Raw genomic sequence first — 15,729 nt, 5'->3', positions numbered from 1 at the left:
TTGACTCTTTGATGAAGCATAGGCTTGTTGATGGATTGGCGACAGCGAGGCTAAGGTCGCTTTGATTCTGCTAATGAAGACGTTTTTAGGCCGCCTTTCCTTCTATTGTTGATGGCGGCTGGCTCCTCCGTCGAGGCAGCTGGACTAGTTTATGAGTCGCTGAAGGTTGGAGCTTGGGGATGGAGAGGCTGGTACTTGCAGCAGTTCTAGTCGCTGTAGATGGCTTCCTCGCGTGCCTTGCACTGCTATAATTGTCTGAGTCCTTTCTTGCAGAACCTCTAAAGACTCCCTCCTCTTAGAACTAGACTCTCACACCTCTCTCTTTCTCAATGAATTTTCTAAGAACCTCCAAAGATCTCTCTCTATTGCTCTCAATGGACAACTCTCGATCTATCTCACAATGGAAATCCTCACAAAGAACTCAAGCAATGAACGAAAAACTCTCTCTCGTTCAATAGATCTCTCACAAAATATCGAAAGAGATGAATAGAAATCCTATGGACGGAAATTTTTCCAATGAATGAAAATTCTCTACAGAAGTGAACTCTCACAAGAACACTCGAGAACTCTTAATCTCACAATCTCTCTCACACTCTCAAGGATCGCAATGCCTCAGCGGAAGGCAAGGGAGCTCTGATACCATGACAAAATATGAAGAGGGGAGAGGAGAAGAGTGGAGATGAGGAGAGAGGGCACAGCTAGAGAGCACACCACAAATGACTAACTGTACACTAGATTTAGTTGAAAAAATAGAATATATACAAACCCATTTAGGGTTAGGGGATCTAACCCTTTCCTTTATAGCACTCTATAAGGTTAGTGCTATGCACATATGATCACATGATGGTGCTATGCACACATGATCACATGATGTTGAGCATGAACTCTCAACACTCAACCCCCCTCCCCTAGCTCGCCTTTAACACGGTAGTTGAGAAGCTTCCAATTATGAAGCTCCTCGAGATCTCCCACCGCCCGTTTGGATACCTCGTCCCATACCTTAACCTTAATGGCGTGCAAAATTTGTCCCTGTTATACTTGGCTTAATCGTGTCTTAGTCGCCCCTCTTCTAATTAAAACCCCGAATTAAACTCATCTTGGGGACCTACGTTCTTTTTTTTTGGCATGCAGCTATGCTGCTAATGCAAGCAGACGTGATGCCAAGCCTACAAACTCACTATGATTCTCAAAGTAAAGAAACACATCTATACAATCCTGTTTCAATCGCTGTGGAAGAGGAACCCTCTTAAACACCACAGTGTTCCTGAACTTTCACAACCCTGTAGAATTGTAAGACGAAGTAAGTGCCATAGAACGAGCTGTACGTCAGTCATGCCAGCTCTTTCCCCCAAGAGAAGCAACTTCCACCGTACCCGAATGCAAATGTGAACCTTGTGGAGCCAATGACGACGAACCATACACCAAACATCCTAAAAAGAGATGAAAGTGACTCTCAAACTGAACTTTATAAAATGGACATAACGGAGGAATGAAAGGTTTTGTGTGAATAAAGCACCACTGCCTTTTGATGGAGATGTGGAGTTGAATTTGCGACGGCGATGGAGAAGCTTGAGAGATGGGCGCTCAGCTATGGCGCCATACTCCCCCAGCTGCATTCGCTGCGATCTCCAGACGCTGTCCTCCAGCCGCTTCTCGGTACGTCCCCCAAACCTTCTTTCCCTTCTTCGATTTCTTTGCCCATCCTCTTTCCTGATTTTGAAGCTTCAGGGTGCCCAGTCATTGCCCCCCCCCGCAGCAGGTCCGACTGCACGAGCTGCAGCAGCAATTGGATCAGTCTCCCCTCCCTCGCGATTCCCCCATGTGTGTTCTCCTCCTACAAACGTGCGGCGAACTCAAGGCCTTACCTGAGGGCAAGAGATTGCATGACCACCTAAGGAGCATTGGGCTTCAGCGTGTCACAGTTATCGCCAACAGCCTGATCACCATGTATGGGAAATGCGGCAGTGTGGGTGATTCGCGGAGGATCTTCGACAGCATGACTCATAGGAATGTCGTTTCATGGAATGCTATGATTGCAGCACACATACAAAATGGGGATAGCAAAGAGGCCCTTTTACTCTTTAAACGTATGCACTTAGAAGGAGTGAAACCCAATAAGGTGACCTTCGTTACTGTCCTCAGTGCTTGTGCGAGTCGAACAACTCTAGACGAGGGTAAGTGGATCCATTCCTGTGTCGTCGACTGTGGATTAGAGGGCGATGTTGCCGTGGGCAGTGCACTCGTCAATATGTATGGTAAGTGTGGGAGTGTGAATCTTGGAAGGAAGGTGTTTGATGGATTGCATAATCAGGACATAGTCTCTTGGAATGGCTTAATTACAATGTATGTCCAGCATGGGTATGCCAAGGAGGCTCTCCAGATTTTCGAAGGCATGCAGCTGCAAGACATGAAGCCAAACAAGGTTACGTTTATTGTGGTCCTCAATGCATGTGCTAATCCCATATCCTTATTAATTGGTCAAATCATTCACGGTAAGATTGCCAATGCGGGATTTGAACGTGACATTACTGTGTTGAATGCCCTCATCAATATGTATGGGAAGTGCGGTAGTCCAAAAGAAGCACGAAGTATCTTTGATAAAATGCCTGAATGCAATATAGTGTCTTGGAATATCATGATCTCAATATATGCAGAACAGGGATACTGTGAGGAGGCAGTCCAGCTTTTTCAACAGATGCAACTAGCAGGCATCAAAGTGAATGACATTACCTATGTCAATGTTTTGTCGGCGTGCAATGGCCCTGCAGCCCTAACAGAGGGTAAAGCAATCCATGCCAGTGCCATTGACAGTAGGCTAGAGTCAGAGATTACTGTGGGAAATGCCCTTCTTTGCATGTACAGTAGATGTGGGAGGGTGGACGAGGCAAGGAGGATGTTTGAGAAAATACAAGATAGGAGCGCGGTGTCATGGAATGCTATAATTTCAGCATATGATCGCCATGGACATGGTCAAGAGGCTTTTGAACTCTTTCAACAGATGCAAGAACAAGGCTTGGAGCCAAATGAGTTCACCTTTGCCAGCATTATATCTGCATGTGCTAGCCTGGCAGCCCTCCAAGAGGGTAAGATGATCCACTCCTTTGCTAATGCACATGGATTTGGATCAGATGAGGTTGTAAGGACTGCGCTTGTCAACATGTATGGTAAGTGTGGTAGTGTGGAGGATGCATGGGAGGTGTTCAAAACAATGCCCAAAAGAAGTATGGTAACATGGACTGCCTTGATTGCAGCATATGCCCAGCATGGTAGTAGCAACAAAGCCTTCCATCTCTTCTATCAAATGCAGGATGAAGGGCTGAAGCCTAATGAGATCAGCTTTGTTAGCATAATCTCTGCATGTAGCCATGCTGGCCTGGTGGACGAGGGCTGCTATTATTTTTCTTCCATGAGCCAAGAAAATGGAATCACGCCAATGGCAACCCATTACTGTTGCCTCATTGACCTTTACGGACGAGCGGGAATGCTTGATGCCGCAGAGGACATCATCAACAAAATGCCACTTCAACCTGGTAGTACGGAGTGGTTGACCTTGCTTGGTGCCTGTAGAAGTTATGGGGATGTGGAGAGAGGAGAGCGTGCAGCTCAACATGTTCTTGAGCTATATCCAGAGCATTCTGCAGCCTTCGTATCCTTGGCAAACATCTATGCCTCAGCTGGCATGTGGGTTGACTCAGCAAATGCACAAAAAGCAACGATTCCTAGCTTTGTGAAGTAGGAGCTACAAGAAAACTATATTGAGATCAGCAGCTAAGTGCAGAGATGCCATCTGTGACACATTGGGCTGCCCCTGAATTTTTACCTTCTTTAACATCTTAACCCTATAGGGCCATTCTGCATATAATCAGTGGCCTTTGCAGTTAGATGCCCATGCCTTCATTGGTGATCTTACAACACAACCCTTTGTTGCCTTGTTCACTTATAGCCTGTTCACGCGGGAGGGGGCCATTTGCAGACTGGTAGTCTTCAGATTTCGAATTGGGTTCATGCGTCGCAGATTTGGAGAGAAAACCTGGTTGCTGCTCGGGCCCCTGCTCTGGAGTAGGGGCCAGCAGAAAAACCTGGCTGCTGGTCAGCTTTGACAGGAAAGGGATGATTTACAAACCACCCCTCCCAGTCCTAATCGTGCGATTCTCTCATTGAAGTTATTCTTCTCCTGTTTCTAATCACAAACAGAAGTTTCTGAACCATCTTGCTGACCTGAATGAGTGTTGTCTAGGTTCCCAAGTGCACAGAACCTGTATAATAGGTTCCATGTGCAGAGGACCTGTGTGGTAGTGACCCTAGGGCAGCATCATGCATGCTTGACGGAGGCAACATGGTAGCATGCGGTAGCCCAGTACAGCTGTGACAGCAGGCTGGGGGCATTCAAGTGAAGGAAGCAGTCTCTACATTGAACAATGTTTGGGGGAATGCTCAATGTGCAAGGTGGTTGATAATAAGCGAATGATGCAGGCAAACACAAAAATGTACTGAATGGGACATTGGGACTGCCAAACTTGTGCTTTGCACCTATACCATGGAGACTCGATAAACTGTGGGGTTGGCAATCTAAAGTGGCAAATGCAGCTGATTTGGAAGCCATGCATTTCCATTGCAACGGTACATTAATATGGCATCAAGCCAGCAACAGAGATGACAAAAACGAGTCTGCAGCAAAGTCAGCAGGAGGTCCCAACACATACAATTTAAGTAAACGTTAGCATTTGCTTTAATAAAGGGTGCCTTTCAAATATATTGGTACTGAGGTCTTTGATCATTGCAAGGTTCTTAATGAATGATGTCAAGCCTAATGAATAATGTCAAGCTCTTCTTTACGTCCAAAATTTTATGTCACAATCCGGGCATGGTATGCCATATACCGTGACATCATACAGGTGAGACCATAAATAGATGCATGTACACTTACTTTAGCTAGTATACTTGCAAGGGATCTGGGCTTGGGTCAAAAGTCCAAGAAATTTAAATGTCAGACATTTGGCCTTCTAAGAATCTCCTATAGTTTTGCAAGGAAACAAAGGTTGCTTAGACCACTAATGTGTCAAGGGGTCAGAAGTTCGAACATGCAATGAGGGAAGGTCTCCTTCTAGGAAGTAAACCAAGCATGTTTTACAGAGTACCCATTTACTTTGCAATATGGTCCAACTCTCTTGGGAATAATTTTGTGAAGGTTCTCCATGATGTCAGTGCTTGCAGGTGTGGCATTGCTAATTGCCAATCCATTCAAAGGATCTCATGCCTGTGTTTCTCCTCATCCAAGTTGACACTAGGGAAGCCTATATTTAAACTACCTGAGAATTCATCGCACAGCATTACAACATATAAAGGAAAATCGAGCATATTTTTAATACAAATATGTATAATTTAGAATAGCAAATCATGTTTTGATGAACCAAATGCAAGATAAAGAAGCTCACCCTCTCTCTTTCACCTTTTGCCATGCATATCTTATTATCAATGTTGATCAACCTTCTCTCATTTGGTGATTCCACTTGCATTCCATCATTCATGAGCTTTAGAAGATTCAAAGACTACTAAAATACCTAAAATATTCCTCACTAATGGAGTAATGAAAATGATGCTTAAGAAAGTGCATGTTAAAGCCATGAGCCTTAGAAGATTCAAAGACTACTAAAACACCTTAAAATATTCCTCACTAATGGAGTAATGAAAATGATGCTTAAGAAAGTGCATGTTAAAGCCATGAGCCTTGCCTCGACTAACCATATATCACGAGAGTGAGGAATATCCTCAATGCTGGAAAGAAGGATAGCCACTTGATCATCTTCCTCGACAGGGGCCTTCAAGGCAACAAGTTGGGTGATGATGGATTCCATATGATTCAAATGAGCATTATGAGAATCTTCATGCGTCATATGGAGATTACAAAATTCTTGTCTGAAAAAATACTTTGGAATTGATAATTTTGTTACCAAATAGAGGCACTCTAGCTTGTCCCACAATTCATGAGCAGTGGAATCAAAATCTAGGTGATGAATAACTTGATCAGGCAAACCCAAACCAATGATAGCAAGAGCTTTATCATTGAGATTTTCCCAAGCTAGTAGTTTCTTTTCATCAAATGCAGGTTTCTTGTCTTTGCCACTAACCACATTCCACACACCTTCCTTCATAAGTAGAATCCTCAGCTTGGTTTGCCAAGTTGGAAAGTTCTTACCAGAAAACTTTTCAATGACAATTCCTGTTTTGGAATACTCCATGTCAATCAAGTGTCTGCTCCAAATGTTGCAGCAGTATGGGCTGAGGGGCAAGCTTGGAGAATACCAAAGTGCATATGAGATATCTCCCAATACGAGACATGGCACTCACACATAAAACTCTACTAGAACTCCTAGTAGAACACACTAAAACACACTCAGCTTGACTTCATGTTCTAACAATAGGGAAATCATGAAACATATCAATGTCATTATTGAAAGAACACCAACCTTATCACATACCCATCAAGGAAACCTCTTCCTTGATAGCACCACCAAATGCTTCAAGTTAGGTACAACAATTACATCAAGTGGTAAACCAACCAAAAGAGGCATGTACAGGGCTAAAGATGTACCATTGCCTCACTAGTCCTACCACCAACAACTAGAATCACACCAATGAACAAGGTGACAATACAGGAGGTGCAAGATTCGGATGTACCATCTATGAGTTATGTTGGAGTGATTACCCACTACATGAGGACAATGCTTCAGTGACACGCAACCACTACATAATGCGGTATGATTATCCAACTCTGATATTCTTGGACTCAACAGGACCGTTGTGACAAGACACAAATATACTATGAGGAGACCTCCCCTACAGTGTTATCATTGTCATGGCAGTCCCATTGAGTTACAGAATGCCCATGTAATTGTAACAAGACCACACAAATCAATGCACCAATAGTGGTAATGTAATGGGTGTGGACATGACCATCTTTACCAAGATTTTCCATCAAGAGGTAGGTCTAGCACCTTGGAAGTAGACTCAAATGCAACAAGTATAAACTCACTAAGTATACAAAGAGGAAAAATTTACATGGTTCCTCTCAATTTTCTCACAAGGTTGCAAGCTAAGGGAATGGTGGCCCATAAGGTAAAACAAAAACCTTTTGCACAAGGCACAACCATGATGACTCAACCAATTAGAAATGAGCAACCAAAAGTGGAAGGTAAAAGGAAGGCCATACATGTGGATAAGGGAAAAGAAAAGGTAGTCATCCAAAGTGGATCAAATGAAGACACAACCAGAATGAGCTTTAGAAGCTTCAAGGGATGAGAATCGATACATGCAAGCTTGATCAACCGTGAAGAATCAAAAGGAGTCAATGCAAAAGTAGACCATCAACTCCAAAAGGAGTTCATGAATAAACAAAGCCCATAATTGAAAATCAAAGGTTAGAAAAATACCAAGCTCTAGTTTGAGAACGCTAGGAAAATTTTGAGAAAAACCTCAAGGCAAGCAAAATTTGCTAGAAATTTTTTGAGATAAAGCTCCAAGCAAGCGAAGGGCCCAATACCATTCATCCAAATTTCACCCCATATTATCCTCAAAGAAATCCCTCAATGTACCAAAGAGGGTTGAAGAGGAGGTGCCAACCAAGATTCATATCCTAAATTGGATGCGCTAGCTAGAATGCTTGAGGAAGACTAATCAGATCCTAAATCAGATGTGCTAGCTAGAGTGTTAAACTTAGACGACTTTCCTAGAATCCAAGATGCTACGAACCTCTTCAACCATAGTACTCATTTTAGGAGTTTGTATGGTGTATTAAATGACTCCTTTGAATTTGATGACATCAAACTAAGCTCCAAATCATGCCACAACCTTCTTGGGATCAAAGAAACTGTAAGGCAAAAGCCTCAATGAAGTGTATTCCATAAAATGGGTTAAAAAAAAATTCCCTATGTAGAAAAGTAAGACAAGATGTCATGCACAACTTTGGACTTACAAATATGGCATGTCAAAAACATAGGCTCACCAGAATCCAATACAAGTTCCACTCAAATAAAATATTGGACTTGAGGAGGAGCATGATAATACAGTGGTACTTAGTCCACTAACACTAGCACCACTAGGATCTTACATCAACCCCTACTAACACCTTCTTCCTAATAACTTACACCTTCAATTTTTTTGCTTTCTTCTTCTTTCTCTGAAAGGTCACAAGTACTCAGGTCCAATCAACCCACCCAACATCTAGCCACTACAATCTCTCATGCCATATGGTACTAGTTACAATGGAATCCTACACTAGAAGCAATGCATCACCAAAAGAAATACCAATTCTATCAACAATAATTCCACAACAAAGGATCACTCTACAAAATAAATACCAATTCTATCAGCAACAATTCCACAACAAAGGAGCACTGTACACCACCCACTATAGCCCTATGAAGCAATGCATCCAAGGAAGGTCCAAACAATTGCACAAAAGAAATTATCTTCATTGATAACACTCCAACAACCATGATATTTGCATGATCCATGGGACTAGATCAAGAGTAGAAGGGGAAGCATGTTAATTGGTTTGGTTAACAATATGTCCTTTGGCAAACATATGTGGAAATACTTATAATATCTCATGGTTTCTAGTAAAAGGCATGTAATATCACTGATTAGGTGAGCTGTGTAATTGGTTCCCTTCACTAGGACTAGTAGAGAATAGATCCATTTTTTTCTCAAAAAAAAGAGAATAGAGCCATTGGGTCACAGTAGCCAAAAAAAGTGAGAATAGAGGCTAGTGGAGAATTGGGTCAAAATTAGGGTTTGGACAAGGATCATGTCTAAAAGCCAACTTTTTCGCTTTGGAGCTCATTATGCATTGTGGAGAATACAATCTATCTTGCTTCCAATATTTGGTGTCATGTGTCTACTCTCTCATTGTTTCTTCCACGTTTACATTCCCTTTCCCATTCACCATGCTCATGCTCTCACCTCTTCTCTCTCTCTCCCTCGGGTTCTTTTCTTGTGGAGCAACTCATGAAATACTTCTAATATCTCATGATTTCAAGGAAAAGATATGTAATATCATTGATTAGGTGATCCATGTAACATGTCCCATCCACTAGGACTAGTAGAGAATAGAGCCATTGGGTCACATTAGCCTAAAAGAGTGAGAATAGAGGCTAGTGAAGAATTAGGTCAAATTTAGGCTTTGGATAATGATCATGTCTAAAAGCCAACGTTTTTGGATATCATTATGAATTGTGGAGAATGCAAGCTATCTTTCTTCCAATATTTGGTGTCGTGTGTCTACTCCCTCCTTATTTCTTCCGCATCTACATTCCCTTCCCCATTCACCATGCTCACACTCTCACCTCTCTCTCTCTCTCTCTCTCTCTCTCTCTCTCCCCCCCCCATGTTCTTTTCTTATGGAGCAACTCGTTAGATGCAATTCGAGAGGTACAAGGATGACATTTGTGTATGGCATTGTGAAGTGTAAGCTCTCAAGTGAGGGTTAGGAGAAGGTGAGATCTTCTTGGTGACACCTCAAAGTCCCCATAACACGTTAAGAGGTTGGCAATTTTCCCCTTAACAAACAATCCTTGAACACTTAGTTATGCCATTTCATGAGCCTACAAATAAAAGTGTGAAAACCCACCACTTTGGTTGAAATCAACATTGAACACTCAATCATGCCATTGATAAGCCTAAGCATAATGGCATAAAATATGAACTCAATGTAAAACAAAACTCATTGTTGAAAGTTGTGGAATGATAATAATCTCCTATATTAATAGTTCTCAAAACCTTACTCAACTTCTAATGAGCTTGAAGGTAGGAACCATTGGCCACCTTGGGATTTCTAAAAAAATATGCACTCTGTTCCTTAAAATCTTTTAAATTTGTGCACAACCACAAATGACTACAAACTCCAATCATGCCAACTTGCACAATAACAAAAATATTGGTTGTGGAATGTTTGGGACTATATACCTTAATATATGCATCTGATAAGGAGAGACAAATATAAGCATGGATTATTTTGGAGCATTGGCTCATACAGTCTTTAATCATTAGCTTGACAATGCCTAAATTTATTGGCTTGGATCAAAAAATAGGTCCTTCCAATGGCTGCTTGTAGGTGTCTAGTGCAAATCCTATTACTTGGATGATTTGATATGTATAATTGATTTTTGTCGGCTTGGAAATCAAATCTTGCATCTTTGGTTACTAGTGAAAGGTTGCTCAAGTCTTTGGCATTGAAGATGGGCAACTAGGTTGTTGTACCAATGGTGAATTGAAAGAATGTAGCCTTTGGATTTTTCCCATTATAGTTTTATATATGCTTACCTAGCATGGAAATAGCTCATAGCCCTCTAAGGGATGACATCTAAGCTTGGTTCTTATAGATGCTAATTGGGGTTCACCAATGTTCGGATGATAAATGGGGTCTTGAGGTCAAAGTTTAATTAGAATATTGGCCATCAAATCTGGTCATGTGAATTCATATATTAAATCTAGTCATTTTAATTTGTATATCAAATTTAGCTAGTAAAAACACTTTATTTTTAACACATCTCTAGACCTATTTATGAGCTCACCTTTGCTTGCTTTTAACATTGTGCCACAATTTGCAATTATTTGGCATTTGAATTGCTTGCCTATGGGTGGCACTTTTGTGCCAACATCTTGTGATTTCTAGTTGAGCAAGCTTGCTCTTGATCTTTAAACCCAAAAACACCTTGATCCCTTAGGCATACTTTTTCTTCCTTTAATCTTTGGTACCTAAAAGAAAAGGTTAGCACATACATGGAAAACAATGTAACCCATAGGTGCCTCACTGTGAATGCAACTACAAAATTTCATTTCTTTGGCAATATGGATCCTATGTTCTTAACCTCTCTTCATTGTGCAGATAGTCTAGCATGGTGACGTGAGCACTATGCTGAAATGGAATGTACTAATTTTGCAGGTTCATCATGGGTCCATCTCTCTTCTTTAGAACTTTAGTAATGGCATCTAGTTATAGAACTGCAGTTAGTTTTTTAGCAAATTATTCTCTCAGCATGATGGCCTCAAATAGATCCTTTGTTGGATAGAGTCTACTTGCACTATGAATTATAGCTTTCTGTATGACTTTGCTAATTGAAGCAAGATATGTGCTTCAGCCCAAAAATGGATTACACTCAAGATAGACCATACATTGCATGATGCTAAGTTTTTTAAAATCGTATAACACCTTTGGTTGAACCTTTAAAGTGGGGCATACATATTCTTGCAAAACCAAGTGATTGGCCATGGCATTTTACTCCCCTTTGAGTACATGACTTCCAATTGATGAAACCTGACAATGAGATATATTATCTGAAGCCCAAATATGGTAATACCTCATGATTCACAATTCAGGATCTAATATTCATTTTGAATCTACAAAATGATGAGCATGGAATCTCTTAGTTTTAAATCTTGATGTCCTTATTTAAAGTGAAGGATGTAGTTTGGCTATGAGCACCTTCCATTCAAGCATGTTATTTATTAGCCCCAACGTAGGCAGCAACCAATTGTGATGTTTAACTTCTTTGTGAGAAACATTGTGCCTATTAAGATATTCTTAGGAAGTGCCATCAAATGTTAGGATGGCCTTACACCATTGCTTCAGCATCGGAATAAGGATTTTGATTTGTAGATTGATCATCACATGGGGTCCAATTTCAATTGAGCAGACAAAATTGGAAATGAAAAATGATGACCTACACAAAGCCAAAAAGTGGGACTACAACAACATAAAACATGGACTATACACAAATGGTTTTGGGGAAGGGTTTTAAAAAAATGTCTCAACCAATAAAGATACATGCTTCAAGAAGTAAGATAATGAAAAATATCCATAATTGAGTAGTCCTCTTATGCACTATTAAGTCCATTGTTCGATTTCCAAACATAGAGAGGATAGTCAGCAAACCTAGGTGAAAACTCAGTTAAAGTGTCGACTAGGTGGATGGTGGTTGTGTATCTCGATTGGGAGCCAATTACTATGGAGATCTATGTGAGGAATGTGTTTCCATTTTAAATGGAACAAGACATTAGGCTCAAAATGAGGATGAAGAGTGGAGGCTTGCAATCTCGAGTGGCCATCCACTACTAATCACTATCCTCAATGGAAAATTGTAGGCTGAAATTGGGCCGCATGTATTCAGCATTTTGTTATTTGGAAGTACCAAAACTTTTTTAAGACATCTCTAGCTCCCCTTGTACTCTAGTTTCATGCAAAAACAACCTCCTTTCTTCTCATATAATGATGGTAAAACCTCAATAGGCTTTGCTTTGGAGGAGCTTTCTTTCAAGTTATTTCCTCACCTTCTTAAGGAAATCAACGAAAGGCTAAGTGGTACAAATGTGTGGATAATATCTAGAGAGGAATGCTACGTAGACCGTTCAATTAGGTAAGTTGTACCTATGGAATGAGAGAGTGATTTAGTCATGACTCATCAACATTACAATGCCCAATCTCTAGTGTTTTCATATCTTGCATGCTTGGAATTAGGACTATGGAATTACCATCCATCTTTGGACAAAGCCTCAACATGGATTCTTGATTAGGCTTTAATAAAGTACATGTAATTGGTGGCCCATATCAATAGCCATGGAGCAATGTCACAACTGATGGTGGAAGGATCAAATTTGAATGAGTCATAGGGTGTTCTTGTTGTCATTAGAGCCTAGCCTATGTGAATGTTAAGGTGATTCAAGTGACCTTCTCGGTCATGTTAGAAAAGGGCCATTGAAGTGCATTCTATCATAGTAAAAAAATGTTATACAAAGTTACATTCAATTGCAAAACCTTGAGCAAAGAATGTCTGCATGGGATTCTACCTTATAGCCATTTATAGGTACTTTTCCTCAATCAAACCTATGTTCTATAAGGGGTTTCAAGAAAAACACTAAATCTCTAGAGCAAAATGAGGAGCCCTCTCAGCATGCTAGTGGTTTTAATGGCCAACAACTCCAAGATTAGGACGTTAGAGATGGTCTTGTAGAAGGGATAAGAGATGGAAAAGAGGAAATCATTGATATAGAAAAGCTTGAGGAAGATCCATTGAAAAGGAAGCATCAACAACTTAACAGGAAAGTGACATCCCATGGGAGACGTTCCTTAATGCCAAAAGTTGACATATCAAGATGCCCCCTCCACAAATTGAGTAGGTTTCACTGCAATTTGAGTTCACATGTGAACAATAAAGATTAGGTTTTCAATGGAGAATAATGATCTCACTATCTCAACCCAAAATCCCACATACCTAACCACAGAGTGTGTAGCTAGTAGCGCATCCAAAAGTTATGGTCAACGACATGTTGAGCCCTCTAGTCATAGCAGGCTTTAATATGATTATAGAGAGGGATATCAAGGAAGAGAGGCATCAACGTGACCTTTTGAGGTCAATTAAGGAGGCATTGACCATTTATGATCAAGAGACATGCAAATTCCATCACATGGAGATGGAGTTGGTTCAAGAATACAAGGCCATTGTGGCTAAGTGTAACCAATTCATCATTTGAAGGAAAGTAGTGTACATTATCAACATGTACATTCTTGAGAAGATAGGCACATTGATATTGAAACAAGGCTTGTAGAGTTAAACTATGAAGACATATTGATGAAGAGGACATGCTAAGGAAGAGACGACTAGGGTGGAGGGATGGGAGGGTGATATTAAGTATTATGACCACCAAATTAGCATTTCCAAATATCAATTAATGGACCTTGGGCAAAATAATGAGACACAAATAGCTCAGATGCAATGCAACCCTAAAACTTGCAAGAAATATTTACAAGCATGAAAGAGTCCATCAACCAAAAATGGGTGGCAACATCAAAGTTAAAGGAATGGAAAATTTGACATGTGCATCTAGTCACAACCATAGATAATATCACTTTGAAGACTAAGATCAACAAATACTCTATGGAGAAAGAAGCAATTGAGTTTCAAGTGATGGAGTTGCATTAGGAATTAGCCACAATAGCATGTATTTTGACCAATGCACATGACTAATTGAAAGAAGAGGTGGACACTCTACAAGATCAATTGGGAGAAGAGTCAAGGTTAAGGGTATCCATGAGGGACCTTTTAGTGCAAATAGTAGAGCTGCTCATCCTCCCAAAGGGGTTGGCTACTTTCTTAGTCTTGAACAAGATGCTCACATTGGGCATCCCTTCTAATCCTTCATCAACAACCTTGATGTCATTCAAACAAAGTGCACATGTTGCATGATGACTACAGTGTTTGATAGGAAGGTCATTTTTTTAATGGTCTATGCTAGCTCTCCTAGATTATGTTTAAGGCCAATTTTTAGGGTCGGGTTTTGCATATCAAGTGGGAGGATGCATTCAATCCCATAGACTAGGAGATAATGAGAGAAATTGATACCCTTCTTATGTGTTAGGTTGTAGGCCCACATGACCAATGGGACCTTTGGTTCACAAGGATGGGAACCTATTGTCTTTCAAAGAATGGCTCAAGCACTTGATTTAGTACTTTCCACTTGCCCATTTGCTCTTTTCTTGTAGGGCATGATGATAATTGAGAGCCTCTCAACTATATTTTTGATGAGTTCATTTGTAAAATGGATCCCTTGATTTATTATATTCTCCTTGGGAGCACAAAATTGATAGACTATTTGGTACATTCCATAGCCACCAAAATTAGACATTTTTTTCAATGACAAATGAGGGGAAATGGAGTTGAGAAAATTAATGCCCCACATGGCAAATGGAAAGGACTAAATGAGGAGAAAATGTTGAGTTTTATTCTCCCTTCAACCTCCTTGTTTTTGCCAAGCATCACAAACCTTCACATGGGTGTGGATGTCCTTTATGATAGTTGGCCACCACCAATAAATAGCTGATAAGGTCTTCTAGGCTATTCTTTGGCCCTATTAAAAGTCCCCAAGCTTGCATGTAGATGCAACAATAAGAAGGTGTGCATGGCCACCTTGAACCTCAATAGTTATGATTTCAAGTCCTATAGTAGGAATCAAGTAAGTAGAATTTCTTGAACCCATGTGAGAGATTTTGAACTTCCAGGCATAAGGTGTAGATATGGAGGCACACTCAGGGTTGCACTCATTGTTGTTGCAAGAATTGGAAATGCTTAGAAATACTAATGGGAATTGATAATTGATCAAGAAATGAGACAAAAGAATGCCATAAGATTGTGAGCTATTAGTCATTCTATGAAGTGCGTGGCCAACAACCTATGTAGAAATTTACAAATAGTTTTCCTATATATGCGATTGCATGTTCGATGGCAACCTCTATTGTGTATGTGAAACATCAAGAAAAGAGTGTCCAAACGTCCAAAGTCTACCCAAGAGTCCACAAGTGTGTCTGAGCATTTCCAAGAGTCCCACAATCGAGTGTGTAGCTCCAAATTTGTAGCCCATGCCTCAAATTTCAAAATTCCTCACATGGATTTAAGAACCTTTGCTTGTTTGATTGTTGCAACTGGGCTGAGAATCAAAATGGTTGGCCATGTGTGTGAACTGTGAAGCCCTCAAACCCCACATACAAATGCAATTATGGAGAGTGCACATGGCCACCTAAACACTAAACTATTTTAATTCCAAACCCTATGGCAAAATTAAGTAAATAGAAGCCCTCAAATCCATGTGAGGAATTTTTAAAGTATAAGGCATGGGCTAGAAATACAGAGGTGGTTGCCAAATTGTGAGAATCTTTGAAATGATATGCTCTTAAACATA

The 15,729-nt window shown here is 40.5% G+C and overlaps 1 protein-coding gene across 1 annotated transcript; it reads left to right on the top strand.

The window, feature by feature from the left end:
- Positions 1-1,536: 1,536 nt before the first annotated feature.
- LOC147892133 (pentatricopeptide repeat-containing protein At4g13650-like) lies at positions 1,537-4,606 on the top strand. The gene is made up of 2 exons (XM_087388665.1): positions 1,537-1,656; positions 1,729-4,606. The coding sequence occupies exons 1-2, from the start codon at positions 1,577-1,579 to the stop codon at positions 3,734-3,736; spliced, it is 2,088 nt and encodes a 695-aa protein (XP_087244791.1). The 5' UTR covers positions 1,537-1,576; the 3' UTR covers positions 3,737-4,606.
- Positions 4,607-15,729: the final 11,123 nt, after the last annotated feature.

This window comes from Dipteris shenzhenensis, chromosome 17 (genome assembly GCF_047967505.1).
Source record: "Dipteris shenzhenensis isolate YYH24624 ecotype China chromosome 17, Dip_SZ_1.0, whole genome shotgun sequence".
In the NCBI taxonomy this organism is placed as follows: Eukaryota; Viridiplantae; Streptophyta; class Polypodiopsida; order Gleicheniales; family Dipteridaceae; genus Dipteris; species Dipteris shenzhenensis.
The sequence above is the reverse complement of the archived record's forward strand: the minus strand, read 5'-3'. Positions and strand labels throughout refer to the sequence as shown.

Excerpts from the sequence above, each read along its gene's own strand:
- LOC147892133 (XM_087388665.1), top strand. The coding sequence starts at position 1,577 with ATGGGCGCTCAGCTATGGCGCCATACTCCCCCAGCTGCATTCGCTGCG. Across the intron at positions 1,657-1,728 it reads TGTCCTCCAGCCGCTTCTCG|GGTGCCCAGTCATTGCCCCC; the intron begins GTACGTCCCCCA and ends TTGAAGCTTCAG.